The sequence below is a fragment of the Spironucleus salmonicida genome, chromosome 4 (genome assembly GCF_000497125.1).
Source record: "Spironucleus salmonicida strain ATCC 50377 chromosome 4, whole genome shotgun sequence".
Taxonomy (NCBI): domain Eukaryota; phylum Fornicata; order Diplomonadida; family Hexamitidae; genus Spironucleus; species Spironucleus salmonicida.
In genome coordinates this window covers 1065493-1089285 of record NC_090599.1, presented here as the reverse complement: position 1 = coordinate 1089285, position 23793 = coordinate 1065493, and the positions used below count along the sequence as shown (strand labels likewise).

The 23793-nt window shown below is 47.3% G+C and overlaps 21 protein-coding genes, 7 non-coding genes and 2 pseudogenes across 28 annotated transcripts; 13 read left to right on the top strand and 17 right to left on the bottom strand. All coding sequences in view use genetic code 6, as the record gives it.

Moving 5' to 3' along the window:
- Nucleotides 1–1227: 1227 nt before the first annotated feature.
- SS50377_24179 (uncharacterized protein) lies at nucleotides 1228–1515 on the top strand (the record flags this gene model as incomplete). Its single annotated transcript, XM_067908029.1, has 1 exon — nucleotides 1228–1515. One exon carries the CDS (start codon nucleotides 1228–1230, stop codon nucleotides 1513–1515), a length of 288 nt encoding a protein of 95 aa, XP_067765003.1.
- A 30-nt stretch (nucleotides 1516–1545) lies between these two features.
- SS50377_24178 (uncharacterized protein) lies at nucleotides 1546–2358 on the top strand (the record flags this gene model as incomplete). The annotated part of the gene is made up of 1 exon (XM_067908028.1): nucleotides 1546–2358. The coding sequence occupies one exon, from the start codon at nucleotides 1546–1548 to the stop codon at nucleotides 2356–2358; it is 813 nt and encodes a 270-aa protein (XP_067765002.1).
- Nucleotides 2359–2367: 9 nt separating this feature from the next.
- Nucleotides 2368–2757, bottom strand: SS50377_24177 (uncharacterized protein; the record flags this gene model as incomplete). The annotated part of the gene is made up of 1 exon (XM_067908027.1): nucleotides 2368–2757. One exon carries the CDS (start codon nucleotides 2755–2757, stop codon nucleotides 2368–2370), a length of 390 nt encoding a protein of 129 aa, XP_067765001.1.
- A 208-nt stretch (nucleotides 2758–2965) lies between these two features.
- SS50377_24176 (Hypothetical protein) lies at nucleotides 2966–3325 on the bottom strand (annotated as a pseudogene).
- A 142-nt stretch (nucleotides 3326–3467) lies between these two features.
- SS50377_t20046 lies at nucleotides 3468–3539 on the bottom strand. The gene has a single exon. It is a non-coding gene; the product is annotated as a tRNA-Lys (tRNA).
- Nucleotides 3540–3642: 103 nt separating this feature from the next.
- SS50377_24175 (Ribosomal protein L26) lies at nucleotides 3643–4029 on the bottom strand (the record flags this gene model as incomplete). The annotated part of the gene is made up of 1 exon (XM_067908026.1): nucleotides 3643–4029. One exon carries the CDS (start codon nucleotides 4027–4029, stop codon nucleotides 3643–3645), a length of 387 nt encoding a protein of 128 aa, XP_067765000.1.
- Nucleotides 4030–4955: 926 nt separating this feature from the next.
- Nucleotides 4956–5288, bottom strand: SS50377_24174 (uncharacterized protein; the record flags this gene model as incomplete). Its single annotated transcript, XM_067908025.1, has 1 exon — nucleotides 4956–5288. The coding sequence occupies one exon, from the start codon at nucleotides 5286–5288 to the stop codon at nucleotides 4956–4958; it is 333 nt and encodes a 110-aa protein (XP_067764999.1).
- Nucleotides 5289–5404: 116 nt separating this feature from the next.
- SS50377_24173 (uncharacterized protein) lies at nucleotides 5405–5680 on the bottom strand (the record flags this gene model as incomplete). Its single annotated transcript, XM_067908024.1, has 1 exon — nucleotides 5405–5680. One exon carries the CDS (start codon nucleotides 5678–5680, stop codon nucleotides 5405–5407), a length of 276 nt encoding a protein of 91 aa, XP_067764998.1.
- Nucleotides 5681–6214: 534 nt separating this feature from the next.
- On the bottom strand, nucleotides 6215–6286 carry SS50377_t20045. Its single transcript has one exon. It is a non-coding gene; the product is annotated as a tRNA-Lys (tRNA).
- A 45-nt stretch (nucleotides 6287–6331) lies between these two features.
- SS50377_24172 (uncharacterized protein) lies at nucleotides 6332–6979 on the top strand (the record flags this gene model as incomplete). The annotated part of the gene is made up of 1 exon (XM_067908023.1): nucleotides 6332–6979. The coding sequence occupies one exon, from the start codon at nucleotides 6332–6334 to the stop codon at nucleotides 6977–6979; it is 648 nt and encodes a 215-aa protein (XP_067764997.1).
- Nucleotides 6980–6994: 15 nt separating this feature from the next.
- SS50377_24171 (Hypothetical protein) lies at nucleotides 6995–7504 on the bottom strand (annotated as a pseudogene).
- Nucleotides 7505–7677: 173 nt separating this feature from the next.
- SS50377_24170 (Ribosomal protein L27) lies at nucleotides 7678–8127 on the top strand (the record flags this gene model as incomplete). Its single annotated transcript, XM_067908022.1, has 1 exon — nucleotides 7678–8127. One exon carries the CDS (start codon nucleotides 7678–7680, stop codon nucleotides 8125–8127), a length of 450 nt encoding a protein of 149 aa, XP_067764996.1.
- A 119-nt stretch (nucleotides 8128–8246) lies between these two features.
- SS50377_24169 (uncharacterized protein) lies at nucleotides 8247–8510 on the top strand (the record flags this gene model as incomplete). The annotated part of the gene is made up of 1 exon (XM_067908021.1): nucleotides 8247–8510. One exon carries the CDS (start codon nucleotides 8247–8249, stop codon nucleotides 8508–8510), a length of 264 nt encoding a protein of 87 aa, XP_067764995.1.
- Nucleotides 8511–8671: 161 nt separating this feature from the next.
- SS50377_24168 (40S ribosomal protein S8) lies at nucleotides 8672–9187 on the top strand (the record flags this gene model as incomplete). The annotated part of the gene is made up of 1 exon (XM_067908020.1): nucleotides 8672–9187. One exon carries the CDS (start codon nucleotides 8672–8674, stop codon nucleotides 9185–9187), a length of 516 nt encoding a protein of 171 aa, XP_067764994.1.
- A 111-nt stretch (nucleotides 9188–9298) lies between these two features.
- SS50377_24167 (uncharacterized protein) lies at nucleotides 9299–10567 on the top strand (the record flags this gene model as incomplete). The annotated part of the gene is made up of 1 exon (XM_067908019.1): nucleotides 9299–10567. One exon carries the CDS (start codon nucleotides 9299–9301, stop codon nucleotides 10565–10567), a length of 1269 nt encoding a protein of 422 aa, XP_067764993.1.
- A 15-nt stretch (nucleotides 10568–10582) lies between these two features.
- SS50377_24166 (uncharacterized protein) lies at nucleotides 10583–11230 on the bottom strand (the record flags this gene model as incomplete). The annotated part of the gene is made up of 1 exon (XM_067908018.1): nucleotides 10583–11230. The coding sequence occupies one exon, from the start codon at nucleotides 11228–11230 to the stop codon at nucleotides 10583–10585; it is 648 nt and encodes a 215-aa protein (XP_067764992.1).
- A 45-nt stretch (nucleotides 11231–11275) lies between these two features.
- SS50377_t20054 lies at nucleotides 11276–11347 on the top strand. The gene has a single exon. It is a non-coding gene; the product is annotated as a tRNA-Lys (tRNA).
- A 534-nt stretch (nucleotides 11348–11881) lies between these two features.
- SS50377_24165 (uncharacterized protein) lies at nucleotides 11882–12157 on the top strand (the record flags this gene model as incomplete). Its single annotated transcript, XM_067908017.1, has 1 exon — nucleotides 11882–12157. One exon carries the CDS (start codon nucleotides 11882–11884, stop codon nucleotides 12155–12157), a length of 276 nt encoding a protein of 91 aa, XP_067764991.1.
- Nucleotides 12158–12273: 116 nt separating this feature from the next.
- On the top strand, nucleotides 12274–12606 carry SS50377_24164 (uncharacterized protein; the record flags this gene model as incomplete). Its single annotated transcript, XM_067908016.1, has 1 exon — nucleotides 12274–12606. One exon carries the CDS (start codon nucleotides 12274–12276, stop codon nucleotides 12604–12606), a length of 333 nt encoding a protein of 110 aa, XP_067764990.1.
- Nucleotides 12607–13602: 996 nt separating this feature from the next.
- On the bottom strand, nucleotides 13603–13685 carry SS50377_t20044. The gene has a single exon. It is a non-coding gene; the product is annotated as a tRNA-Leu (tRNA).
- A 367-nt stretch (nucleotides 13686–14052) lies between these two features.
- SS50377_t20043 lies at nucleotides 14053–14124 on the bottom strand. The gene has a single exon. It is a non-coding gene; the product is annotated as a tRNA-Glu (tRNA).
- A 244-nt stretch (nucleotides 14125–14368) lies between these two features.
- Nucleotides 14369–15871, top strand: SS50377_24163 (Kinase, CMGC DYRK; the record flags this gene model as incomplete). The annotated part of the gene is made up of 1 exon (XM_067908015.1): nucleotides 14369–15871. The coding sequence occupies one exon, from the start codon at nucleotides 14369–14371 to the stop codon at nucleotides 15869–15871; it is 1503 nt and encodes a 500-aa protein (XP_067764989.1).
- A 138-nt stretch (nucleotides 15872–16009) lies between these two features.
- On the top strand, nucleotides 16010–16081 carry SS50377_t20055. Its single transcript has one exon. It is a non-coding gene; the product is annotated as a tRNA-Glu (tRNA).
- Nucleotides 16082–16448: 367 nt separating this feature from the next.
- Nucleotides 16449–16531, top strand: SS50377_t20056. The gene has a single exon. It is a non-coding gene; the product is annotated as a tRNA-Leu (tRNA).
- Nucleotides 16532–17527: 996 nt separating this feature from the next.
- SS50377_24162 (uncharacterized protein) lies at nucleotides 17528–17860 on the bottom strand (the record flags this gene model as incomplete). The annotated part of the gene is made up of 1 exon (XM_067908014.1): nucleotides 17528–17860. One exon carries the CDS (start codon nucleotides 17858–17860, stop codon nucleotides 17528–17530), a length of 333 nt encoding a protein of 110 aa, XP_067764988.1.
- Nucleotides 17861–17976: 116 nt separating this feature from the next.
- On the bottom strand, nucleotides 17977–18252 carry SS50377_24161 (uncharacterized protein; the record flags this gene model as incomplete). Its single annotated transcript, XM_067908013.1, has 1 exon — nucleotides 17977–18252. One exon carries the CDS (start codon nucleotides 18250–18252, stop codon nucleotides 17977–17979), a length of 276 nt encoding a protein of 91 aa, XP_067764987.1.
- A 433-nt stretch (nucleotides 18253–18685) lies between these two features.
- SS50377_24160 (uncharacterized protein) lies at nucleotides 18686–18988 on the bottom strand (the record flags this gene model as incomplete). Its single annotated transcript, XM_067908012.1, has 1 exon — nucleotides 18686–18988. One exon carries the CDS (start codon nucleotides 18986–18988, stop codon nucleotides 18686–18688), a length of 303 nt encoding a protein of 100 aa, XP_067764986.1.
- A 526-nt stretch (nucleotides 18989–19514) lies between these two features.
- SS50377_24159 (Serine/threonine-protein phosphatase 2C) lies at nucleotides 19515–20333 on the bottom strand (the record flags this gene model as incomplete). The annotated part of the gene is made up of 1 exon (XM_067908011.1): nucleotides 19515–20333. One exon carries the CDS (start codon nucleotides 20331–20333, stop codon nucleotides 19515–19517), a length of 819 nt encoding a protein of 272 aa, XP_067764985.1.
- Nucleotides 20334–20472: 139 nt separating this feature from the next.
- On the bottom strand, nucleotides 20473–20664 carry SS50377_24158 (uncharacterized protein; the record flags this gene model as incomplete). The annotated part of the gene is made up of 1 exon (XM_067908010.1): nucleotides 20473–20664. The coding sequence occupies one exon, from the start codon at nucleotides 20662–20664 to the stop codon at nucleotides 20473–20475; it is 192 nt and encodes a 63-aa protein (XP_067764984.1).
- Nucleotides 20665–21303: 639 nt separating this feature from the next.
- SS50377_24157 (WD domain, G-beta repeat-containing protein) lies at nucleotides 21304–23568 on the bottom strand (the record flags this gene model as incomplete). The annotated part of the gene is made up of 1 exon (XM_067908009.1): nucleotides 21304–23568. The coding sequence occupies one exon, from the start codon at nucleotides 23566–23568 to the stop codon at nucleotides 21304–21306; it is 2265 nt and encodes a 754-aa protein (XP_067764983.1).
- Nucleotides 23569–23793: the final 225 nt, after the last annotated feature.

Here is a 23793-nt window from a genome sequence, read left to right as displayed (position 1 = left end):
TTGTGATTAGATAAGTTCCAGTACTTTAAAGCCCTACAAAATATTAATAAATGTTCTACTTGTAATAAATAAAATGTAATGTAATACGGGAAGTAGTTTTGAGGTTATTTATTTCTTAAAATTTTATGGATACAGTGTAAGCATTCGTCAAAAATAGACAGCAAAACAAATTTTGATGGTTCTCCTAGATGGAGAGAATGCATAGTCAATAGTACATGTAAAACGGATAGTAAATGTGCATATCACTCTTTATAGGGTCTAGAGATGTGCACTTTCTGCAAGGATTGTATTTCATGAATCAAACTATTGGAAAATATGTGACAAGCAATGGATGTACTGGAGTGACTCATGGTGTTTAATCCAACCATGAAGATCTTAGATAGTGTTCTAGCTGTTCTATTAGTTGTAAGCTAAACTCATAAGAAAAGTTTATTAATCTATTCCAAATTATGTGGCAGTCTATAAATTGGATACTTATGGGCAATATTATATCGAGTATCTGTTCCAAAAGATTCGTATATTATGCAACACAGAACAGTACAACATATTATTTTGTTAAATGCCACTATTTGGTCATAGATTATGCTTAAAATATTTTAAATTTCTGAAAGTTAATTATTATAGGTTAAGTATGATACTTACATTTATAAAGGGTGCCTTACTTGTAATTAAACCTCACCATATAAATATGGAATATAAAGATGGGTATACTTTAGATACCAATAGTAATTTCTGTATGTGGAGAAAATTTGTTAATTGTGGAAATTGAATTCTATATAAGAAGATTAATTATAAAAGGCAGAAATAAATAATAATTTAGGTACAGTATATACTATAGGAATGCTTTAACGTAGTATTATCGATTTATATTTAATTAGGGCTATTATTTTTATTGTTATCAGTAAGAAAAAATTATATTACGGAAAAACTCAAATATAATGTCACTATAAATTGATTAAATAGCTAGCATTCATTTGAATATAATGATATTTTAATAACTGTAAATAAAAATTATAAAATAAATTTAACATATTATTTGCTACGTATTATAATGGCGTTGAAATTAGATGTTAGATAAAAGGAATTTCTGAGAAAAATTACGTTTTGCAGTTCACGGAGCCAGAGGTGGCGGTGCTGGGGCTGAAGAACTGCTTCCTGCAGATCGAGGCCGGCTTCGCCTTCCGCGAGATCCTGCCGGTGGTGTGCACCTTCCTGGCGTTCCGCGACATGCCGCGGGCCCTGAAGCCGGACGAGGCCGCGCTGGAGCGGCTGTTCGTGGGCGACGCGAAGTCCGAGGAGGTCGCCAACGCGGCGCTGGACTGCCTCGTGCTCGCGGCGAAGGCCGACAAGGCGAGCGTGCAGGCCTACTACGGCGTCGTGCGCGAGAGCCACCTGTGGTGGGCGGAGCACAGCGCGAACGAGGAGCTGCTGGACAGCTTCAACGCGGTGGGCGAGTACTGCGTGAGCCTGGCCGAGGGCGAGGAGCTGGACATGGCCGAGTTCGGCGTGGAGTGACCCTTCGCATTGCATTCTGCTCCCTTCCGAATGGCCCAGACTCTGGACCGCATCCAGTTCCGGGCGACCCGCGTCCCTGCCTACGCCGCAGCGTTCCTCACGCGCGCGGAGCAGATCCACGTCGTGGCGCAGAAGTTCCCCCGCGCCCGCGCCTTCGACTACCGCCGCCACCTGGTGCCGCTCGCCGAGCTGGAGCGGCTGGGATCCTACCGCGAGGACGCCGGCAACGCGGCCCGGAACCTCAACGTCAGCTCCAACCTCGCCCCGGAGCACCTGAAGTACTTCCGCGAGGTCTTCTTCGGCGTGCAGCGCGAGGGGCTCGTCGCCCAGACCGAGCGCGCGATCCAGGACTTCGTGCGGTCCCAGCTGGCGGAGCGCGGCCTGGACCCCGGGCGCTACGACACCGGGGGCTTCGTGCCGGCGCTCGAGGCCTTCCTGGCGGCGTTCCACGACGCGCGGTCCGTGTTCCGCAACGCCGTCGACCCCTTCATCGCGCCCGCGGAGGCCGAGCAGGACACGCACACCTACAGCGGGCTCGAGCACTCCCAGTCCATGCACCGGCAGCGCCTCGAGCGGGCGGAGCTGGCGCGGGAGGGCGTGCGCGCCGCGGAGCGCTCCATCGGCGAGGAGCAGCGGGCGCGCTTCCTGCAGCTGCTCCGGCGCTCCTACTTCGGCCAGCGCCGCATCCCCATGGCCGCGGTGGTCCGGGGCATGCACCAGCTGGGCGTGTCGGGGGCGGAGCGCATCGTGGAGGCGCTGGTGGCCGCGCACGGGGGCGTGTTCGGCACGGAGGCCGCGAGCCTGGTGGTGCAGTGGCGGCGCTTCGGGGAGGTGGACCAGTGAGGGAGGCGTTCACTCGAGCACGTGCCGCAGCAGCCGCAGCAGCTCCTGGGGCGGGCCCAGCTCCCCCGGGTCGGAGCCCTCCCGCCGCACCTGCCGCACCTTGGCGATGATGTCCTGCATGGCGAAGGCGGGCAGGCTCTGCCGCAGGCGCAGCCAGTCGATGGGGCCGCCCACGCACGCCCCCTGCACCGCCAGCAGGTGCTTGGCCTTCCACACGCGGCACGTGCGGCCCAGGCTGTCCTTCCGCGTCATGTTCTGGTAGGTCTGCTGGACCTGCAGCACGGTCCGCCCCGGGTAGCGGGCCTGGAGGCGCGCCCAGTCCACGCTGCCGCTCTCCAGGCGCGCATCGCACACGAGGCGCACCAGCTCCGTCTTCTCGTCGGGGGTCCACTAGCTCATTCCTGGCGCGGCGGGTATTCGGCCGAATGCGGGATGTCCCCCAGCCGTAGAAAGGGCCTGCCGATATCGGGGGGTATTCGCGCAGCGGACCTCTTTCGGAAAGTTGGTACTCTGCCAACGGGCCCCCGCCCGACACATTCCTCCCTTCCGCGCATGGAGTGTGGAAGGTGGCGGCGTGCGGCGGGCTGGGCCGTGCGAAGCCGCCCGCTCAGACTGCACCGGGGGGCAGCCGCACCGGGGAGCTCAGGCCCGCGCGCCGGGACGCCAGGAACTGCCGGCTCTTGCACACGGCCGCGGGGTGCCGCTGTGCGGGCGAGAGCGGGGATCGGAGGGGCGAGGCAGGGCGCAGCGGGACGGGAGCGGTCTCGGGCCGGGGCGCGAAGAGGTTCACGTACCGCGGGAGCTGTTGCTTCGGGACCTCCGGCGGCACCTCGAACACGTAGCGCCGCTTGTAGGTGGAGAAGTCCGCGCGGCCCTCCTGGCGCGGTGGCGGCGGGGTCTTCTGGACGTAGGCGCCCGCCTGGCAGCCGCGCTCCAGGCGGTACACGTACTCGAACTGCAGCTGCGACGTGGATGAAATTTCGAATTCTGTATATGTTTTAATCCTTCTTATATCCAGACAAATTAACCTTATTATAACTGAAATATTATATTATGTCTTTTATTAATAAAATTTTTCGATTAATTTATAAACTTTTTATTTTAAAAAGTACCGACGACGGGGATCGAACCCGCGACCATTGGATTAAAAGTCCAATGCTCTACCGCTGAGCTACGACGGCATATTATATATAATATGTATACAATTAGACAATAATATTTAAATAAAATAAGATTAATTAGCTTTAGAAATAGTTGTTTATTTATAAATAAGTACATAATTAATCATTCCTTCTTAGATTTGGAAGCAATCTTCTTAGTTCTGGAACCATTCATGTGGAGCTTGGTGATTACGCAGTTGGAAGGAGAGACTGGGATGGTCTTTGCTTTATCTTCGTTAGAACGCTGCTTATGATTTGCACCTTCAACATGAACTTTATATGTAAGTCTGTCTACTCTGATGATCTTTCCTTCGACACGAACTTTTTCAGAACCTTTGACAACCTTGACCATATCGCCAACACGAACGGGCATAGCACGGATTTTATGTTCAGTTTTAAGCTCCTTAGAAAGAGGGGCAGCCATCTTATAAGCACGTACGTGACGGTCGGCATTGAAGTGAGCTTTTCTGTTAACAGAACGAGAGGAAGATACGGCAGTATTGAACTTCATCGCAAGTGGAGTGGAATGAATAATTTTAATTCGAATAATATTAGAGATAATATATATTAATTAACCAAAATAATGAACTTTTAATTAAAATTTTGTAATTTTTTAGTAAATACAGAGAATGTAAGGTAATAGTTAATAAAAGACTCAACTCAAATAGAAAATATACCTAATACTTATTGTGTGTGAATTCCCGTAAATATATATAGATTTTCATGTATCTAAATTTATGGAACATCACGTATTTTTATATTACTGTAAAGCAAACAATTACAAATTTATTAAAATATTTCTGCGATAAGATTGTCTTGAATTGTAAATAGTATTATTTCAATCTCTATAGTAAACTGAAAATCATCTGTAAAAAATAATGGCTAAAATGCAGCCTGAAATATGCCTTCAATCTGCAATATTTTATTTTTGCATAATAATACATCATTAATTACATTCAGTTTTATTGAAAGTGCACCTGTTGTGGAAGGCTTAATATTAATAATCTTAGATTACATTGAGAATGGAAAATATTATTATAAAGTATAATATATAAAAATTATACTTTGTTTTTAAAGCAAGTAAATAAGAATTAAATTACCAGTTTAAATTATAGTATTAGATATATTCTGATAAAGCGAATATGGGGTTTAAGGAGAAATTTATTGATTATTGTTATTTTAAAACCATCCAAAATATTATTATAGTATAAATATAATTGAAATCATGACTGTTTTAAGTTATGCAATTACCATCACACATGCCCCTCATTTACCCTATTGTGGGGGACACGCCTGGCCTCTCCGCTGGCCCTGGATGGGGGACTCTGGGCAGCCGCGTGTCCAACGACTCCGCCCCCAAGGCGCGTACCGGGTGCGAGGAAGTCTCCGCCCCAGCATCCAGACCGGCCAGGCAGCTCCACCCCGGATACCGTTCTGTCACAGCTCCTGCCGGAGGTCCAGGATCGTCGCCGCCGCCGCGTGCTGGAAGTCCGGCCGCGGCTGGTACCGGAAGACGACGCGGTGGTAGAAGTCCCCCATGCGGGTGATGATGTCCTGGTTCCGCCTCGTGCCGCGGAGCCGGAACAGGGTGTGGGAGGACGTCTTCACCTCGAGCGCCTGTGCGGCCTAGCACGCCACGGCCTGGGAGAGCACCAGCAGCCCGAAGAGCTGGACGCGCAGCGGGTTGGAGTTCTGCACGCTGAAGACCCACACGCGGTCCCCCACCTGCACGCGCACGAGGCGCCGGAACTGGTGGAGCGAGAGTTCCATTCCGGCGGGCTCCCGCGAATATTATGCCCAGCATATATAGTTCACCCCGCGCGCCGGAATGCGGGAGGCGACCGCGGCGGTAGTGCCAGCCGGGCGCGGGCGTCTGACGAAATAGCTCACTCCCAAAACAGGTCGGCGTCGAACAGCTCCAGCGCGAGGTCCGAGTCGGCCTCGCTCATGGGCCACAGCAGGACCGGCGCCTTGGCCAGGGCGGGCGGCGCCGCGAAGAGCAGGGGGTCCTCGCGGCGCAGCTTGTAGTACGCGTTGCGCAGCTGCCGCTTGGTCATGCCGCGGAGGACCTTGCTGCTAATCCGGTCGAAGTCGGCGCCGTAGGCCGCTACCGCGTCGGCGAGTTCCTGGATTTTGTCGAAGGACCATACGTCTTTCGGCATTTGGGGAGTGGCGGAGGCCCAGGAAGCTATTTCCGGACGGTGGTAGAGTCAGTGATTGTAATGTGGAAACTAAGTGGCTAGAATAGGGATATCGCCAATTTCTGACGTTCAAGTACGCGCAAAAATCTGGTATTCTATGTGTATTAGGGAGGTTTCAGATCGGCCGCTCCCGTAGTGGGATATTTCGGCGAATGGGCCTGGTCGAGGCAGAGCCCGCACTGTAGATGTTGGGGGACTAGCAAGGCACCGGCCCCATTCGCGGAATTGAAATCACTCCGAAACCGAAAACGAAGTTTACAGCAGTTTCCGGTTCGACTAGGGCGGTGCGCCTGGGTTGACCGGCGAAGGGAGGGAGGGAGGAAGGAAGTGAATACAATAAGGAGTGCAGTGAAGGAAGAAGAGGCAGTAAAAGAGTGGAGGGAAGGCGCACCGCTCACTGGCCCAGCGCCGCGAGGGCCTGGATGGTGCCGCGCACCCGCGCCCTGTACTGGGTGGACCGGGCGGCCCAGCGTGTCAACGGTGCCGCCGAAAAAGTACCGACGACGGGGATCGAACCCGCGACCATTGGATTAAAAGTCCAATGCTCTACCGCTGAGCTACGACGGCCTGTTTAAACACCACCGAGGGGGCCTCCGAGCGCATCCGCTCCAAATGTCTTATCTCAGTGACATGTACGAGCCGCTGTACTACTCGATCCGCAAGATGCTCCAGCAGAGCGCTGCCCAGGTAGCCCTGCTGCAGCAGACCTTCCTGAAGGTCCAGGCCCTGGAGATCCACAGCAAGCCACTCGACGACCTCAACGTCACCGCCACCAACGCGCTCTACGTTGCCCTCGAGGCCCTCAAGGCGCCCGCAGACGAGCTGGAGCGCGAGATGCTTACTCACGTCGCGGTGTTTAAGCGCCTCGTGGGGGACTACGACCGGGCCGCGAAGCTGCAGAGCAAGGGCAAGGGCGGCAGCGCCCCCACGCAGCAGATGGATGGCATCAAGACCACGCTATAGGCAGAGCTCAGCCGCTTCATCGGGCTCGAGGGCCGCGTGCGGAAGCACTGCCAGCGGCTGTACCTCATCTTCGACCTCCGCGTGCTGAGCACCCCGGTAGCGTTCCACCCTAGCTGCCAGAAGACTGGCAGGACGCCACCCGCTGTGGTCCCGAGCTTCCTGGCCCCTGAGCAGCTCGCGGAGCACGCCCACTATGTGAGCCCCGGCTGCGTCGAGAGCAGCCAGCCGTGCGCGCCCGAGCCGGATGTAACCTCGCTCGCGTCGGAGACGCGATCCGGGGACTACTACGACTGGTGATTCTTGAAATCTCACTCACTGCCGGTCCTCGCAGTTCTCGCTCAGCAGCTCGAGCCCCTCCATCTTATGCGTCCCGCTCTCGCTCTTATCCACCACGTCGCCCCAGAACTCGTCCGAGTGCAGTGGCTTCTCGCTCATGGCCCGCACGATGTCGCTCACCGCCAGGTTGTAGCCGATCTCGAGCCCGAAGTCAAAGTTGGCCGCCACCAGCCCCTGGAGGCGCACCCGGAGGTCCTACTGCTCCACCGCCAGCTTGCCGTTACGCTTCTTCAACACTTCGCTATGGCCGTGGATCTCATCGAGCTTCTCCTCGTTTTCGGCCAGGAACTCCGCTAAGAACTGGTTCCCCTGCTTGATCTGCGTGTACACGCCCTCCAGCTTCGCCAGCTAGGCTTCGTTCTCCACCGCCGCGGTTATGGCCGTCTTGGCGACCTGGACGCTCTGCGAGAGCTTCCTCAGCTCCTCGAACTCGATGCTGCCCGTGAGCCCCTAGATGCTCTTCACGTACGCCGTGATTTTGTCCATAATATCTAAAAATATAAATTTAATTTTAAACTTGATCAGTAGTTTACTTTAACATCCTATAGTATCGTGGCCATTATTTTTTTCATTTTGTCTCACCATAAAAATAAGCTATATATAAAATAATAATCATTATTTTTATCGTTTTAAAATAGCATTTCCACTCCACGTTTGGAATGCCTACCCGTAACTATTCCTCTCGTAAACACCGTGGTCATGCTAAATAAGGTTATGGTCGCCGTGGTAACCATCTGAAGCATGCTGGTGGCCGTGGTAATGCTGGTGGTGAACACCACAGACGTATAAATTATACTAAGTATCACCCAGCCCACTTTGGTAAGCTTGGTATGCGTAACTATCATAGAAACCAAGCTATGGAGAATCTTGAATTCGTTAATACAGGTTGCCTCTGGGCTCTTATTCCTGAAGCGCAGTAGGACTCCTTCTTGAAGTCTAAGGATGCCAACAAAGCCCCCGTTATCGACGTCACTTAGTTCGGTTATTTCGGTGTTCGTGGTTGTGGTGCTCTCCCTAACTGTCCCGTCATCATCAAAGCTCGTTCTTTCACCGAAAAAGCCGAGAAGAAGATTAAAGAATGTGGTGGTGTTGCCGTCCTCGTTCAGTGATGTTTAATATTGATATATAATATTTTAATATTTCTTTTCTTTAAATAATGAAGAGTAATTTATTCCCCCCTAGGGAATTATAGATACCAAACGCAGCCTAATACCATACCCCTTAATTAATGGAAGCATATACGAAATTTATTAATATTTAATAACTACACGCAATAAATTACAAAAAAGTATGGGGAGAATTTTAATAAATGTAATTCAAAAAAGGTGAGCTAGTGGAGGACAAAATAATAAATGAAAACAATTCTTAAAATAACGAGTATATGTCAGATACTATTTAAGCAGAGGTTGTATCTAATGAAAGTTCTGAATTTGATAATGAAGTAAGACTTAGTAGCTCTGATTAGGTTTCTGATGATTTGGATGATGAGTGAGGATTTTATGGTTTGTTTTGGTTATTATCTTCGTTAGTTCTATATAAACAATTTTACGATTCATCCACACTGGATTGTTCTGAAAGTTAACATAACATATTATTTATATATATTATAATGTATTTCTTTCCACATTTATTTACCTTTTCCACTCCACCGCGATGGGTATTTCTCGTGACACTATGCATAAGCGTAAAGCAACTGGCGCAGCCCCTTCTATCTATCACAAGAAGAGATTATATATGGGTGGTCGTTAGCCTTCTATGACTAAGCTCGTTGTTCGTTCTTCCAAGACCAAGCAGCAAGGTAAGAAAGTCACCTCTGTCCGTGTCCGTGGTGGAAGCATCAAGAGAAGAGCTCTTAGATTAGAAACCGGTAACTTCATCTGGCACTCTGCTAAGAAGGGTTCAGTAACACGTATCCTTTCTGTTTGCTACAACTCTACCTCTAACGAACTTGTCCGTACTAACACTCTCGTCAAGTCTTGCATTGTTTATATTGATGCTGCTCCTTTTGCCGCTGTTACTGGTATCGAAAGCGAGACTGCTACCTAGGTTAAAACTGGTAAGGTTCTCGCCAAAATCACTTCCAGACCTGGCCAATAGGGTAGAGCTGATGGTTATATCCTCGAAGGTGCTGAACTCGCTTTTTACCAGAAGAAGCTTGCCGCTAAGTGATCTAATATTGAATTTTTACTAAACAAATGGTACTCATTTTAAATTAGCTATTATCACATTAAAGTTCATTTAATTATTCAAATAATACCGCTCCACATCCTCTTCTTAATAATGGAAATTCATTTCACGGCAGAAGAGATAAATCTAGCTCAACAATAGTTTCAAATACTAACAAAAAACTCACTACAGCTTCATCTTACACCATAGCAGGCTAAATAGTTCATGCTGACAGTCGACTTATCAATGGATACAATGAAAAGCGTTTTCACGAAATTTTTCAAGGCTCAAGCGCAGTTTACGATCTTAGACTTTGCCAAAATGTTGCGTCTTCTCGCAGCCCAGCAAAATTTTCCAATTCTCAATCTGACCGAAGAACAGATAAGCGTGCAGGTTTTTTCCCTCCAAACCTTCCCGCTCGTGCGCCTGAAGACAATGTCGACCATCCCTTCCGCGTCGCTGATGAACCTACAGACGCAGCAGACCGATAACCAGTTCTGGGACCAGAGCAACCCGCTACCCCCGAAACAGCACAATTTGGCGACTTCGAAGTCGTCCCCCACTTCGATTCTGCTGCCAATTCAGGAGAACCAGTTGGGTGAATAGGAGCTGGAATCAGCCTCGAAGCAACAGATGGCTATCAACTACCTGCTGTAGGAGCTGCAGGACAACGACCCGGGGCTCAGCTTCATCGTGAGCAGGCAGCAGGCGACGAACCTCAAAAAATAGCTAACCGAGCTGGCCAAATCCACGTAGCAGGGCTTTGAGAGCCTCCACAGCCAGTTGGTGACGCCGCCAAGCGTAAATTTCGACTAAATTCAGAACCTGACGAAGGCGAGCTGCGGTCAGATTTCTGACCAGATTCTGTCGGTAACTGACAAGATCACGGCGTACGTGAAGAGCATCTAGGGGCTCACGGGCAGCATCGAGTTCGAGGAGCTGAGGAAGCTCTCGCAGAGCGTCCAGGTCGCCAAGACGGCCATAACCGCGGCGGTGGAGAACGAAGCCTAGCTGGCGAAGCTGGAGGGCGTGTACACGCAGATCAAGCAGGGGAACCAGTTCTTAGCGGAGTTCCTGGCCGAAAACGAGGAGAAGCTCGATGAGATCCACGGCCATAGCGAAGTGTTGAAGAAGCGTAACGGCAAGCTGGCGGTGGAGCAGTAGGACCTCCGGGTGCGCCTCCAGGGGCTGGTGGCGGCCAACTTTGACTTCGGGCTCGAGATCGGCTACAACCTGGCGGTGAGCGACATCGTGCGGGCCATGAGCGAGAAGCCACTGCACTCGGACGAGTTCTGGGGCGACGTGGTGGATAAGAGCGAGAGCGGGACGCATAAGATGGAGGGGCTCGAGCTGCTGAGCGAGAACTGCGAGGACCGGCAGTGAGTGAGATTTCAAGAATCACCAGTCGTAGTAGTCCCCGGATCGCGTCTCCGACGCGAGCGAGGTTACATCCGGCTCGGGCGCGCACGGCTGGCTGCTCTCGACGCAGCCGGGGCTCACATAGTGGGCGTGCTCCGCGAGCTGCTCAGGGGCCAGGAAGCTCGGGACCACAGCGGGTGGCGTCCTGCCAGTCTTCTGGCAGCTAGGGTGGAACGCTACCGGGGTGCTCAGCACGCGGAGGTCGAAGATGAGGTACAGCCGCTGGCAGTGCTTCCGCACGCGGCCCTCGAGCCCGATGAAGCGGCTGAGCTCTGCCTATAGCGTGGTCTTGATGCCATCCATCTGCTGCGTGGGGGCGCTGCCGCCCTTGCCCTTGCTCTGCAGCTTCGCGGCCCGGTCGTAGTCCCCCACGAGGCGCTTAAACACCGCGACGTGAGTAAGCATCTCGCGCTCCAGCTCGTCTGCGGGCGCCTTGAGGGCCTCGAGGGCAACGTAGAGCGCGTTGGTGGCGGTGACGTTGAGGTCGTCGAGTGGCTTGCTGTGGATCTCCAGGGCCTGGACCTTCAGGAAGGTCTGCTGCAGCAGGGCTACCTGGGCAGCGCTCTGCTGGAGCATCTTGCGGATCGAGTAGTACAGCGGCTCGTACATGTCACTGAGATAAGACATTTGGAGCGGATGCGCTCGGAGGCCCCCTCGGTGGTGTTTAAACAGGCCGTCGTAGCTCAGCGGTAGAGCATTGGACTTTTAATCCAATGGTCGCGGGTTCGATCCCCGTCGTCGGTACTTTTTCGGCGGCACCGTTGACACGCTGGGCCGCCCGGTCCACCCAGTACAGGGCGCGGGTGCGCGGCACCATCCAGGCCCTCGCGGCGCTGGGCCAGTGAGCGGTGCGCCTTCCCTCCACTCTTTTACTGCCTCTTCTTCCTTCACTGCACTCCTTATTGTATTCACTTCCTTCCTCCCTCCCTCCCTTCGCCGGTCAACCCAGGCGCACCGCCCTAGTCGAACCGGAAACTGCTGTAAACTTCGTTTTCGGTTTCGGAGTGATTTCAATTCCGCGAATGGGGCCGGTGCCTTGCTAGTCCCCCAACATCTACAGTGCGGGCTCTGCCTCGACCAGGCCCATTCGCCGAAATATCCCACTACGGGAGCGGCCGATCTGAAACCTCCCTAATACACATAGAATACCAGATTTTTGCGCGTACTTGAACGTCAGAAATTGGCGATATCCCTATTCTAGCCACTTAGTTTCCACATTACAATCACTGACTCTACCACCGTCCGGAAATAGCTTCCTGGGCCTCCGCCACTCCCCAAATGCCGAAAGACGTATGGTCCTTCGACAAAATCCAGGAACTCGCCGACGCGGTAGCGGCCTACGGCGCCGACTTCGACCGGATTAGCAGCAAGGTCCTCCGCGGCATGACCAAGCGGCAGCTGCGCAACGCGTACTACAAGCTGCGCCGCGAGGACCCCCTGCTCTTCGCGGCGCCGCCCGCCCTGGCCAAGGCGCCGGTCCTGCTGTGGCCCATGAGCGAGGCCGACTCGGACCTCGCGCTGGAGCTGTTCGACGCCGACCTGTTTTGGGAGTGAGCTATTTCGTCAGACGCCCGCGCCCGGCTGGCACTACCGCCGCGGTCGCCTCCCGCATTCCGCCGCGCGGGGTGAACTATATATGCTGGGCATAATATTCGCGGGAGCCCGCCGGAATGGAACTCTCGCTCCACCAGTTCCGGCGCCTCGTGCGCGTGCAGGTGGGGGACCGCGTGTGGGTCTTCAGCGTGCAGAACTCCAACCCGCTGCGCGTCCAGCTCTTCGGGCTGCTGGTGCTCTCCCAGGCCGTGGCGTGCTAGGCCGCACAGGCGCTCGAGGTGAAGACGTCCTCCCACACCCTGTTCCGGCTCCGCGGCACGAGGCGGAACCAGGACATCATCACCCGCATGGGGGACTTCTACCACCGCGTCGTCTTCCGGTACCAGCCGCGGCCGGACTTCCAGCACGCGGCGGCGGCGACCATCCTGGACCTCCGGCAGGAGCTGTGACAGAACGGTATCCGGGGTGGAGCTGCCTGGCCGGTCTGGATGCTGGGGCGGAGTCGTTGGACACGCGGCTGCCCAGAGTCCCCCATCCAGGGCCAGCGGAGAGGCCAGGCGTGTCCCCCACAATAGGGTAAATGAGGGCCAGGCCTGGGCGATTTGCAGAACTCAGCCAATGCAGGGCTGGTGGGAAGCCATATCGTCAAAGTGGGCAATAAATGTTAATTATGCGCAAGCATTAGTATTTAGTATATATTGCGATCCCAACTTGTGATAAACCTCTACAGCTTGTTAAGTGTCTAGCATCTAAAATATATAGACGATACAATATATTTATTGACTTTGCCATCCAATACAATTACTTCGATAATTGTTGGCATCCAGTCATTCCATTCAGCTTAATCGAAGCGTGGCTAGAAAGCTGACTATCGTAAATTAAACTTTTGGTCTAAGGAAGGCGAACTCAGCAGAATAAATACGATATACCTAAAATAATTCTGAGTGTACACCTCTATAAAATTATAATAAAATGTATATTCTATAACATATAATTCTAAATATTTTACATTAAGTTGCTAACTTGTCTCGAATGGTATTTTATGGCGGCTGAAAATTTATCTAAAAGCTTGCCCATTTCTCAATCCCTAACCTGCGGATAGCAATCGAAACAAGTTTTTTCGAAGCTGGGATACATGCAAAATTACTTCTCTCACTTCAGATTATTAATTAGTGTTTCTGAAGAGTATCAGCTGATAGGAAGGCGTCTTCTATCTGTGTGCAAAACTATACCTGGCGATGTGGCAACCTAGCAGGACTGGCACGCTTGCTGCTAGTCGCAAAGCGTAATTGCTTCGGGATAACATGGCATGATCGTACTGTTTTGCGCTAGGGTGCCAGCCTCACCCTGGGCGGCCTTCTTGCCTCAATCTTGGAAAGCAGGTTGTCAGCTATGTGCCAGGTTACCTAGCTTTACAGCTTCCCGTAGATGCCTATCAGCAAAATTACCAACTGTGGGGCTTGAACCCACGCGGACTGACGCCCATGAGATCTTAAGTCACACGCCTTAACCACTCGGCCAAGTTGGTATGGTAGCTGTATAGCAGTAGCCTGGCCCACTGGACTGTCTCTCCCCGGACTGAGCGGCAGGGCCCGCCACTAGGGTATATCGATTGGTAAATGCCACGGCAATAGTACTGTGCGCGAACTTCAGAGGCAGCTATTCAGCTGCAGTCCAGGATGCCTAGAATGGCATCCGGTGTTAGCAATGCGGTTAAACTCCTGCGTCTGTAGTGACACCTGTGAATTCCTAGTGCGCGCATCCTCGATAGCACGGGTAGGGGCATTAAGCATATATGCGATAAGTGATTTAATCAGTCGGAATTTATGAGAGTGGTTGTCCAGGGTTGGACTCTGCCGTTGAACGGTCCCTGGCACCACTAGAAAATAAAAATTCTCCCAAACCGGGAATCGAACCCGGATCTCCTGGGTGAAAACCAGAAATGCTAACCGTTATACCATTTGGGAATAAATATGTTATATAGATATTTTAATACGATATATAATTAAATAATATGAAAAATAGTAGCAGGCTGTGTTATGGTGTAGACGAACTGATGAACTGTCAAATTTAAACTAAGACAAACGTATTCTCACTAACAGACCTCACATTTTATGGGAAAAAGAATAGTATTTAACTAGAAGTAATTTTCAATAATACTTAGCATTAATAATATATAAATTGGTGTTTATTCCATTCCACATTTTAAAAATGTCAAATTTTCGTAAGTTTAAAGAAGCACCTGTTTAACTTCCCCATGACCTAATGGGTCCTCCTTAAGAGCCACCAAAAAGATCATAATATAGAGGAAGACGAAATGTTTAGATACCGAAATTATAAACTGTCAAAGCTGCAATAATATCTTAGCTTCCATTTTAAGATAAGATAACTACATTACCTGCATAGCAAGAGGCAAGATCATCATCAGTTCCATCTAACGTGAAATTATAATCTATTTTATAACAATAACCCAAAACGCCCTCAAAAACTGGTGCTTATATTTTATAGTATCATTAGTCAGAGCTTTCTTAACACGAAAAAGAAGAAATTTTACAATTTTCTAAAATATATTACTGGGGATAAAAAGCTTAGAAACCTTACAACGTTTAAGCCACTAATTATGGTTATGATGATCAACGTGGCGATTATTTAGGTGTTATTAAGGATCATGTTTCATATCGATATGAACTTATATCTATTTTAGGATAAGGATCATTTGGAAAAGTTTTTAAAGCATATGATCATGCCACTAGTACATAAGTAGCACTTAAAATTGTTAGAAATAAAAAGAGATTTCATCGATAAGGAATAGTTGAGGTGCGACTATTAGAAACCTTGCGTAAGAATGATTCTGATGGATAGTCAAATTCAGTCATAATGACAAGTTCATTTTATTTCAGATAACACCTTATTATGGTTTTTGAATAGTTGTCTATAAATCTTTATGAATTGTTACTTAAATTTGATTTAAGAGGATTAAATACTCGTTTAGTAAGAAAATTTGCAGTTTAAACTTTAAATTGTTTAAATTACTCATTTAATTTAAAAATTATACATGCTGATATTAAACCTGAAAATATACTTATTGTAGCTCCTGATTCTTCAAAATGCAAAATTATAGATTGGGGAAGTGGTGCTTTTGTGAATTAAACAATATACACATATATATAAAGTAGGTTTTATAGAGCTCCTGAAGTTATACTCGGGTTGCCATACTCGATTGAAATTGATATTTGGAGTTTAGGATGTGTATTTTGTGAATTATTGAACGGTACACCTATTTTTGCAGGTGAAAATGAAACAGACTAATTAGGAAAAATTTGTGAAGTATTAGGAATGCCTCCATAGGATATGATTTTAAAGAGCCCTAGAAAAGGTGAATTTTTTAATGCTGGAAAACTTAGAAGTGGACATAGGCCAAGTAATAATTTAAAATAGCGAGTTAAAGATTAGGGTTTATTTAGTATAGTTGAAAAAATGTTGGTATGGGATCCATCAAAACGTGCAAAACCATTTGAAGTTATGCAATCTCCATGGATATAAGAAGGAATTAGAGAACTTGAAATGAGAATTTAAAAAGAGTTAGGGAAAGGAGCACCTGTTCAAGAATAAGTTGAAGATAAACCTATTTAGTAGGTGATTATGGATGATGGTATTGGTTTTAAGGTGGTTATGAAATAAGGAGTTGTAGAGCTTCCAAAAATTGGGATGTGAGGTCTGTTAGTGAGAATACGTTTGTCTTAGTTTAAATTTGACAGTTCATCAGTTCGTCTACACCATAACACAGCCTGCTACTATTTTTCATATTATTTAATTATATATCGTATTAAAATATCTATATAACATATTTATTCCCAAATGGTATAACGGTTAGCATTTCTGGTTTTCACCCAGGAGATCCGGGTTCGATTCCCGGTTTGGGAGAATTTTTATTTTCTAGTGGTGCCAGGGACCGTTCAACGGCAGAGTCCAACCCTGGACAACCACTCTCATAAATTCCGACTGATTAAATCACTTATCGCATATATGCTTAATGCCCCTACCCGTGCTATCGAGGATGCGCGCACTAGGAATTCACAGGTGTCACTACAGACGCAGGAGTTTAACCGCATTGCTAACACCGGATGCCATTCTAGGCATCCTGGACTGCAGCTGAATAGCTGCCTCTGAAGTTCGCGCACAGTACTATTGCCGTGGCATTTACCAATCGATATACCCTAGTGGCGGGCCCTGCCGCTCAGTCCGGGGAGAGACAGTCCAGTGGGCCAGGCTACTGCTATACAGCTACCATACCAACTTGGCCGAGTGGTTAAGGCGTGTGACTTAAGATCTCATGGGCGTCAGTCCGCGTGGGTTCAAGCCCCACAGTTGGTAATTTTGCTGATAGGCATCTACGGGAAGCTGTAAAGCTAGGTAACCTGGCACATAGCTGACAACCTGCTTTCCAAGATTGAGGCAAGAAGGCCGCCCAGGGTGAGGCTGGCACCCTAGCGCAAAACAGTACGATCATGCCATGTTATCCCGAAGCAATTACGCTTTGCGACTAGCAGCAAGCGTGCCAGTCCTGCTAGGTTGCCACATCGCCAGGTATAGTTTTGCACACAGATAGAAGACGCCTTCCTATCAGCTGATACTCTTCAGAAACACTAATTAATAATCTGAAGTGAGAGAAGTAATTTTGCATGTATCCCAGCTTCGAAAAAACTTGTTTCGATTGCTATCCGCAGGTTAGGGATTGAGAAATGGGCAAGCTTTTAGATAAATTTTCAGCCGCCATAAAATACCATTCGAGACAAGTTACCAACTTAATGTAAAATATTTAGAATTATATGTTATAGAATATACATTTTATTATAATTTTATAGAGGTGTACACTCAGAATTATTTTAGGTATATCGTATTTATTCTGCTGAGTTCGCCTTCCTTAGACCAAAAGTTTAATTTACGATAGTCAGCTTTCTAGCCACGCTTCGATTAAGCTGAATGGAATGACTGGATGCCAACAATTATCGAAGTAATTGTATTGGATGGCAAAGTCAATAAATATATTGTATCGTCTATATATTTTAGATGCTAGACACTTAACAAGCTGTAGAGGTTTATCACAAGTTGGGATCGCAATATATACTAAATACTAATGCTTGCGCATAATTAACATTTATTGCCCACTTTGACGATATGGCTTCCCACCAGCCCTGCATTGGCTGAGTTCTGCAAATCGCCCAGGCCTGGCCCTCATTTACCCTATTGTGGGGGACACGCCTGGCCTCTCCGCTGGCCCTGGATGGGGGACTCTGGGCAGCCGCGTGTCCAACGACTCCGCCCCAGCATCCAGACCGGCCAGGCAGCTCCACCCCGGATACCGTTCTGTCACAGCTCCTGCCGGAGGTCCAGGATGGTCGCCGCCGCCGCGTGCTGGAAGTCCGGCCGCGGCTGGTACCGGAAGACGACGCGGTGGTAGAAGTCCCCCATGCGGGTGATGATGTCCTGGTTCCGCCTCGTGCCGCGGAGCCGGAACAGGGTGTGGGAGGACGTCTTCACCTCGAGCGCCTGTGCGGCCTAGCACGCCACGGCCTGGGAGAGCACCAGCAGCCCGAAGAGCTGGACGCGCAGCGGGTTGGAGTTCTGCACGCTGAAGACCCACACGCGGTCCCCCACCTGCACGCGCACGAGGCGCCGGAACTGGTGGAGCGAGAGTTCCATTCCGGCGGGCTCCCGCGAATATTATGCCCAGCATATATAGTTCACCCCGCGCGCCGGAATGCGGGAGGCGACCGCGGCGGTAGTGCCAGCCGGGCGCGGGCGTCTGACGAAATAGCTCACTCCCAAAACAGGTCGGCGTCGAACAGCTCCAGCGCGAGGTCCGAGTCGGCCTCGCTCATGGGCCACAGCAGGACCGGCGCCTTGGCCAGGGCGGGCGGCGCCGCGAAGAGCAGGGGGTCCTCGCGGCGCAGCTTGTAGTACGCGTTGCGCAGCTGCCGCTTGGTCATGCCGCGGAGGACCTTGCTGCTAATCCGGTCGAAGTCGGCGCCGTAGGCCGCTACCGCGTCGGCGAGTTCCTGGATTTTGTCGAAGGACCATACGTCTTTCGGCATTTGGGGAGTGGCGGAGGCCCAGGAAGCTATTTCCGGACGGTGGTAGAGTCAGTGATTGTAATGTGGAAACTAAGTGGCTAGAATAGGGATATCGCCAATTTCTGACGTTCAAGTACGCGCAAAAATCTGGTATTCTATGTGTATTAGGGAGGTTTCAGATCGGCCGCTCCCGTAGTGGGATATTTCGGCGAATGGGCCTGGTCGAGGCAGAGCCCGCACTGTAGATGTTGGGGGACTAGCAAGGCACCGGCCCCATTCGCGGAATTGAAATCACTCCGAAACCGAAAACGAAGTTTACAGCAGTTTCCGGTTCGACTAGGGCGGTGCGCCTGGGTTGACCGGCGAAGGGAGGGAGGGAGGAAGGAAGTGAATACAATAAGGAGTGCAGTGAAGGAAGAAGAGGCAGTAAAAGAGTGGAGGGAAGGCGCACCGCTCACTGGCCCAGCGCCGCGAGGGCCTGGATGGTGCCGCGCACCCGCGCCCTGTACTGGGCCATGTCCACGCTCGGGACGATCACGCCGCCGTTCCTGGCGATGTTATGCTGCAGGATGGACCGGGTGGCCTTCCCCTTCGGACCAGAGACCGCGGCAACCTTGGCCTTGAGGGCCCTCGCCACGATTTCCTGCACCTCGACCTGGCGCAGGTCGTTCGTGCCGTGCTGGACGCTCTCCCCAGCGCGCAGCAGGTGCTCGTGCACGGCCTGCTGGATGGCTGCCTGTGAGGCCTGGATTGACATTTAGGAGTGGTAGGCTGGAAAGGGCAGGACGGGACCATGCCGGCAATAAGAATTGCCGCCGAATAGCACTCCTGGCGCCTCTACTGCAGATAAACTATTACACGGAGGGCGGAGAACCAATTCCACGGGTCCCGCTCCGCCTGTCCCCCCGCACCGCAAGAACCCCCTTCAGTTCGGCCCAAAATTGGTTATATCACCTCTTGCACGCTCCTTACACCGCTCCTTCCTGCAGAAATTTCGCCCGCCAAACCGAACGAGCAGGCGCCGCAGAAGCGGCTCTAACCGCCTTCAAGCTCGCGCAAAATTAAGGCAAATTTAGAACTGGAACGTGAGCTGTACGGAAAATTCACTACTGGGACTGCGCATGGGTTGCCTTAAATCCTGTTTCCCCTCAGGCTAGAAGATCAACGTAAATCGCGTATGTCCCAGAGGCCACGGTTCTTAGCTTTTACTAAATCTTAAAGCGCTGAATGGGGTGGTACGGTAGTGATCTTCTCCTTCAAATCCTCGCTTCCTATCATAAAGATCACTCAAACTGCTGTGGGTCCTTCAGCACTAAAACCAGTACGCTTACGTTATCCTGCGTGTTCGCTCTCAATGCTGCGTTCTTTAGCTCCGCGGCTGCCCTTTATGGGCTCTGGGTGTCCTTCAGTACTTTGAGGCAGATTTCTACTGCTTACTGATCACTCAGCACGTCCCAGACACCATCACACCCTACGATAACAAATTAATCAGTAGGATCTCTTGCGACATCTGCTACTTGGGGGTCGCTGATAACAAGCTGCTTGATGCAGTGATCTCCAAGGGCCCTGCTCACACTGATGAACCCGTTAACACGACCACCTACTACCGCACCTCCTGCTTTCTTGATTCTCTCTTGTTCTTCAGCATCCGTTGCTTTATGGTCTTTACTAAGTCGTATCGCCTATCCCCGTCTGCTAAGCACACTTCTAGAATCCCCTACGTTCATGATCAGATATTTTAATTTACTTACTACTAGGCAGCATGCCGTGCACCCAACATAAACATGACCCCTCTGCTTCTATAGTTAGTCTGCACGTTGAATGGCATTATTTGCAGCTAGTGCAAAATCAAGTGTATCAAAATCCAATACCTCTTAGGGTTATTATTTAGCAGCTTCTTCAGCTAAAATCTTATGTACAGACTCAGCAGCAGTTCTAGCTGCCTCGGGCCCACCGTGACCATCATAGACAGCAAAGTATCCTGTCGTTGGGGCATTACCAAACCGATCAACCATAACTGTTGCATCTTCCATTGTTTTGCGCCAACGAGGATTTTGATCTTCTGCTTACCCGATACCGTATACAGAGGTTATTTTCAACATTTGGAATGGCGTATAGGAAAGGGAATATATATAAACCTATATAATAATTAGAAAATTTTAAATAAGATTGAATGAAATTGCTACCAGTTTTAGAAACAATTACTAATGTTTAAATAACATTAAGTGATATCAATATATGTCATTCAAACAAAAGATCTTCATTGCGCTATTAAGAGAATCCAGCAGGTTTTTCTTTATGTTTCCCAAAGCCCTTGATTCCCTTAGATTTTGATGGAGGTGTAGTTACTTCCATGAAATTTTCATCTTCACCTTGATATGATCTGGAAAAGCTATTACTAGCATTTCCAAGTTTTGATAAATTTCTTTTCATTTATTAAGAATGATTTAATCAGGGCAATGTATAATATTAAATTTTATTCATATATTAGTAACTTAATTTGTGTTTTAATAATAATAATAATTCTTATATTATCTTAATAAATAAAATAATACTACAGAAATAAATTGTATTTAATCTTTAGTATAATTCCATAGTATTACATAGAGTAACGAATGGAATACAGTTTCTTAAAAATATGTAAGAAATTAAGAGCTGATTACATTCGGAATTTATTATATAGAATAATTTCTAATTTTTAAAATCCAATTTCTACTAAATAATATTATTAATCTTATATTTAGAGTTATTATCGCCGTTTATTACCTTTTCTAGTATTAATCTGTGTAATTTGTTAACTACCTACTTTTTTGATATATTATATTCGAAATGATTACATATAGAATTTTTTATTAAACAAATTATCAGATTCTATCCAGTAAAAAAACTATAGTATAACTAAATCTGATAAAATTTATATTTTATTTCTTTTGTTATAAACATGTTTTCAGTAAAAATATTTTATTATGAATCTAATAAACAGTTGAACGTATTTATCATAATTTCCAGTAATAATTATGCAACATATTTGTATAAGTTACAAATAAAGGTTGAACACAAATTAACCAAAAATCAGTCACTTTCGCTTAAATCTAGTTTCCTGCCATCCATGAAATGAGGTTTCACTTCTTCTACTTTCTCAACCTCTCCGGTCAAATCACTAATTTCTTCTCCTTGCTCTAAGTCCTCCTCAAGCTGCTGCCCAACCAAAACAACAACCTTTTTCTAATAATTTTCCTCACATTCCAAGTCCCAAATCTAGATCATTCCCTTTCTAAAACCAACAATCACCTTGCCTTCCCTCATTAATATTTTAGTTGCAGTTTCATGTCCTTCAGTTGCCATTACATACTATATTTCGAACTCCAAATTCACCAATACCGCAGTTCCAAATGTTGTTCCAATAACGATACTTTGATCTTCACAACTGATACAGTTAGGAAGCCCAAATTCAACTGGAAGAAGCATTTAAAGCTCGCAAATATGAGAACTTGATTTAAAAAATCGATTAAAGCACTCAATTTCGCTGCCTACAATTGACGTCAAAACGTCGTTTTTCAGGTATCTTTTGTTAACTTTAGGCGATAACTTAAACTGCTTGATAGTACCATCAACCGCACATGAAATAATCGCATTATTGATTATTTGTACACCCGTAATCTGTGCGGCATGTGCCTTGTCAATCACGAGTTTCTAGACCAATCTGCGTTTTAAAACATTGAAAACGCGCACAGAATGATCAGCAAATGCTAGTACCAAAAATGAGTTTTAAAAGCACATTGCAGTGACGTTTGCAGGGGCAAAACGGCGCTTTTCAAAAGGCGTCAAAACGTAAATTTCACCTTCTTCATAAACTGGAATATTCCAGAGCATGATATAGCTATCTTCACCTGATGTTATAAGCATATGGTCAGCCGCGATAATTTCAGTAACTTTTCCCTTGTGGCCTTTCATTGTACAAAACTGTTATGGGAGCTAATCTGGGAGCACTTGATAACCAAGAACTTCGTATTTAGAGTTTGATGCAAAAATTTGTTGTTCTTTATGATGGTAGTCCACTGCATTAACACTACCACCGTTACTAACAACTGCGCATTTGTCACCTGTGATATAGTCCAAAATAGAGAAATTTCCATCTTTTGAAGAGGTTAAAATAACATTTGTTTCTGCTGCTTTAATATCGGTAATTTCATCTGTGTGTGAGAATATTTCCTTAATAAGGGCAGGTTCTGCAAGATCAGAAATATCCCAAATACGTAGAAAATTAGTAACTTAGGCAGTGATAAGAATTGGCAATTAAGAACCAATCAAAACTCTGCACATTGACTCGTCGTGTAGGGTATATTGAAGAAGTTTTTCTGGAACTTTAGTTTTGTCTTCATTAACTTTTGGTTGAGCTAACATAGAAATATTGCTCATTTCATTGACTTATTTAGTAACTTCAACGAAAGTAGAGGACTTACTAACCTACGATTTCTTTTCTTGTGGAATTTCTGGGGTTGCGTAAAGTCTAAAAACTCCATCGTAATCAGCAGTTAGTAAAAATTGTCCATCTCCCGTAAAAGCAACAAACATAACATCAGCATCATGTGCATAAAAGTTAGTGATTAGTTCCCCTTTTGTAGTTGAAACACAAACACCATTATCTCTAGATCCAGTCACAATAAGCTTGCCATTTGGTGAAATCGCTGCTGACAAAACGTCAGACGTATGCTCATTAATTAACGCATATGATTTTAACTATTTTTGTTCAATTGAATAAATTTTAACCTAAGAATCTTATGCAAGAGAAACAACTAAACCAGCCCCCGTAATAATATTATAAATTGGAGATTTATGACCCTACAACGTCTAAGAAAAAGTTAATTGCCATTTCCCTTTTTACTAAGTATATGATCCATGTGTTTATGTCAACTCATGGAGGTCATCGTCTAATGGCCCAAAATACCACTATTTAACAGTAGTATCTTATCCACCTGTGACTAGGATATTACCAACAGTGCATACAGCTGTTACAGCTGAATCATGTGCATCAGTATCTTTGTGGCCAATTTAGAAAAGGGCTCTTTTAGTTTCAAGTTCAAAAATTTAGAAACCTTTTTTTGTAGCTGAAATAATAAATTTATCATTTTATGCAAAGCACAAGTTGCTAATATAATCAAAATCTTCTAAAAAGGTGAACAATTTTTCACCTTCGCTATCCACCAAATTTACGTGATATTCTGCATCTGCATAAGCTATAATTTCATTACTTTAAGATAATGCTAAAGCTGTGAAAGTTTAAATACCAAATACGAAATACGGATCTTAGATAGATTTGTAATGTTAAGTTGTCATTTAAAATTAAAAAGATATTGAATATATTTCAATATATAATAATAACAATTAAGTTGTTAATTAATATTAAAATATTTTATATTTGCAAATAATTTTTTTAATATTATTATAACTAAAATTTAATTTTGTATGATATTTAAATCATGGAAATAGCATTATCGTTAACCCAAAAAAAGAATAAAAATATGCATATATTTGTCAGAAATATGCCTTGTTTGTGCTATT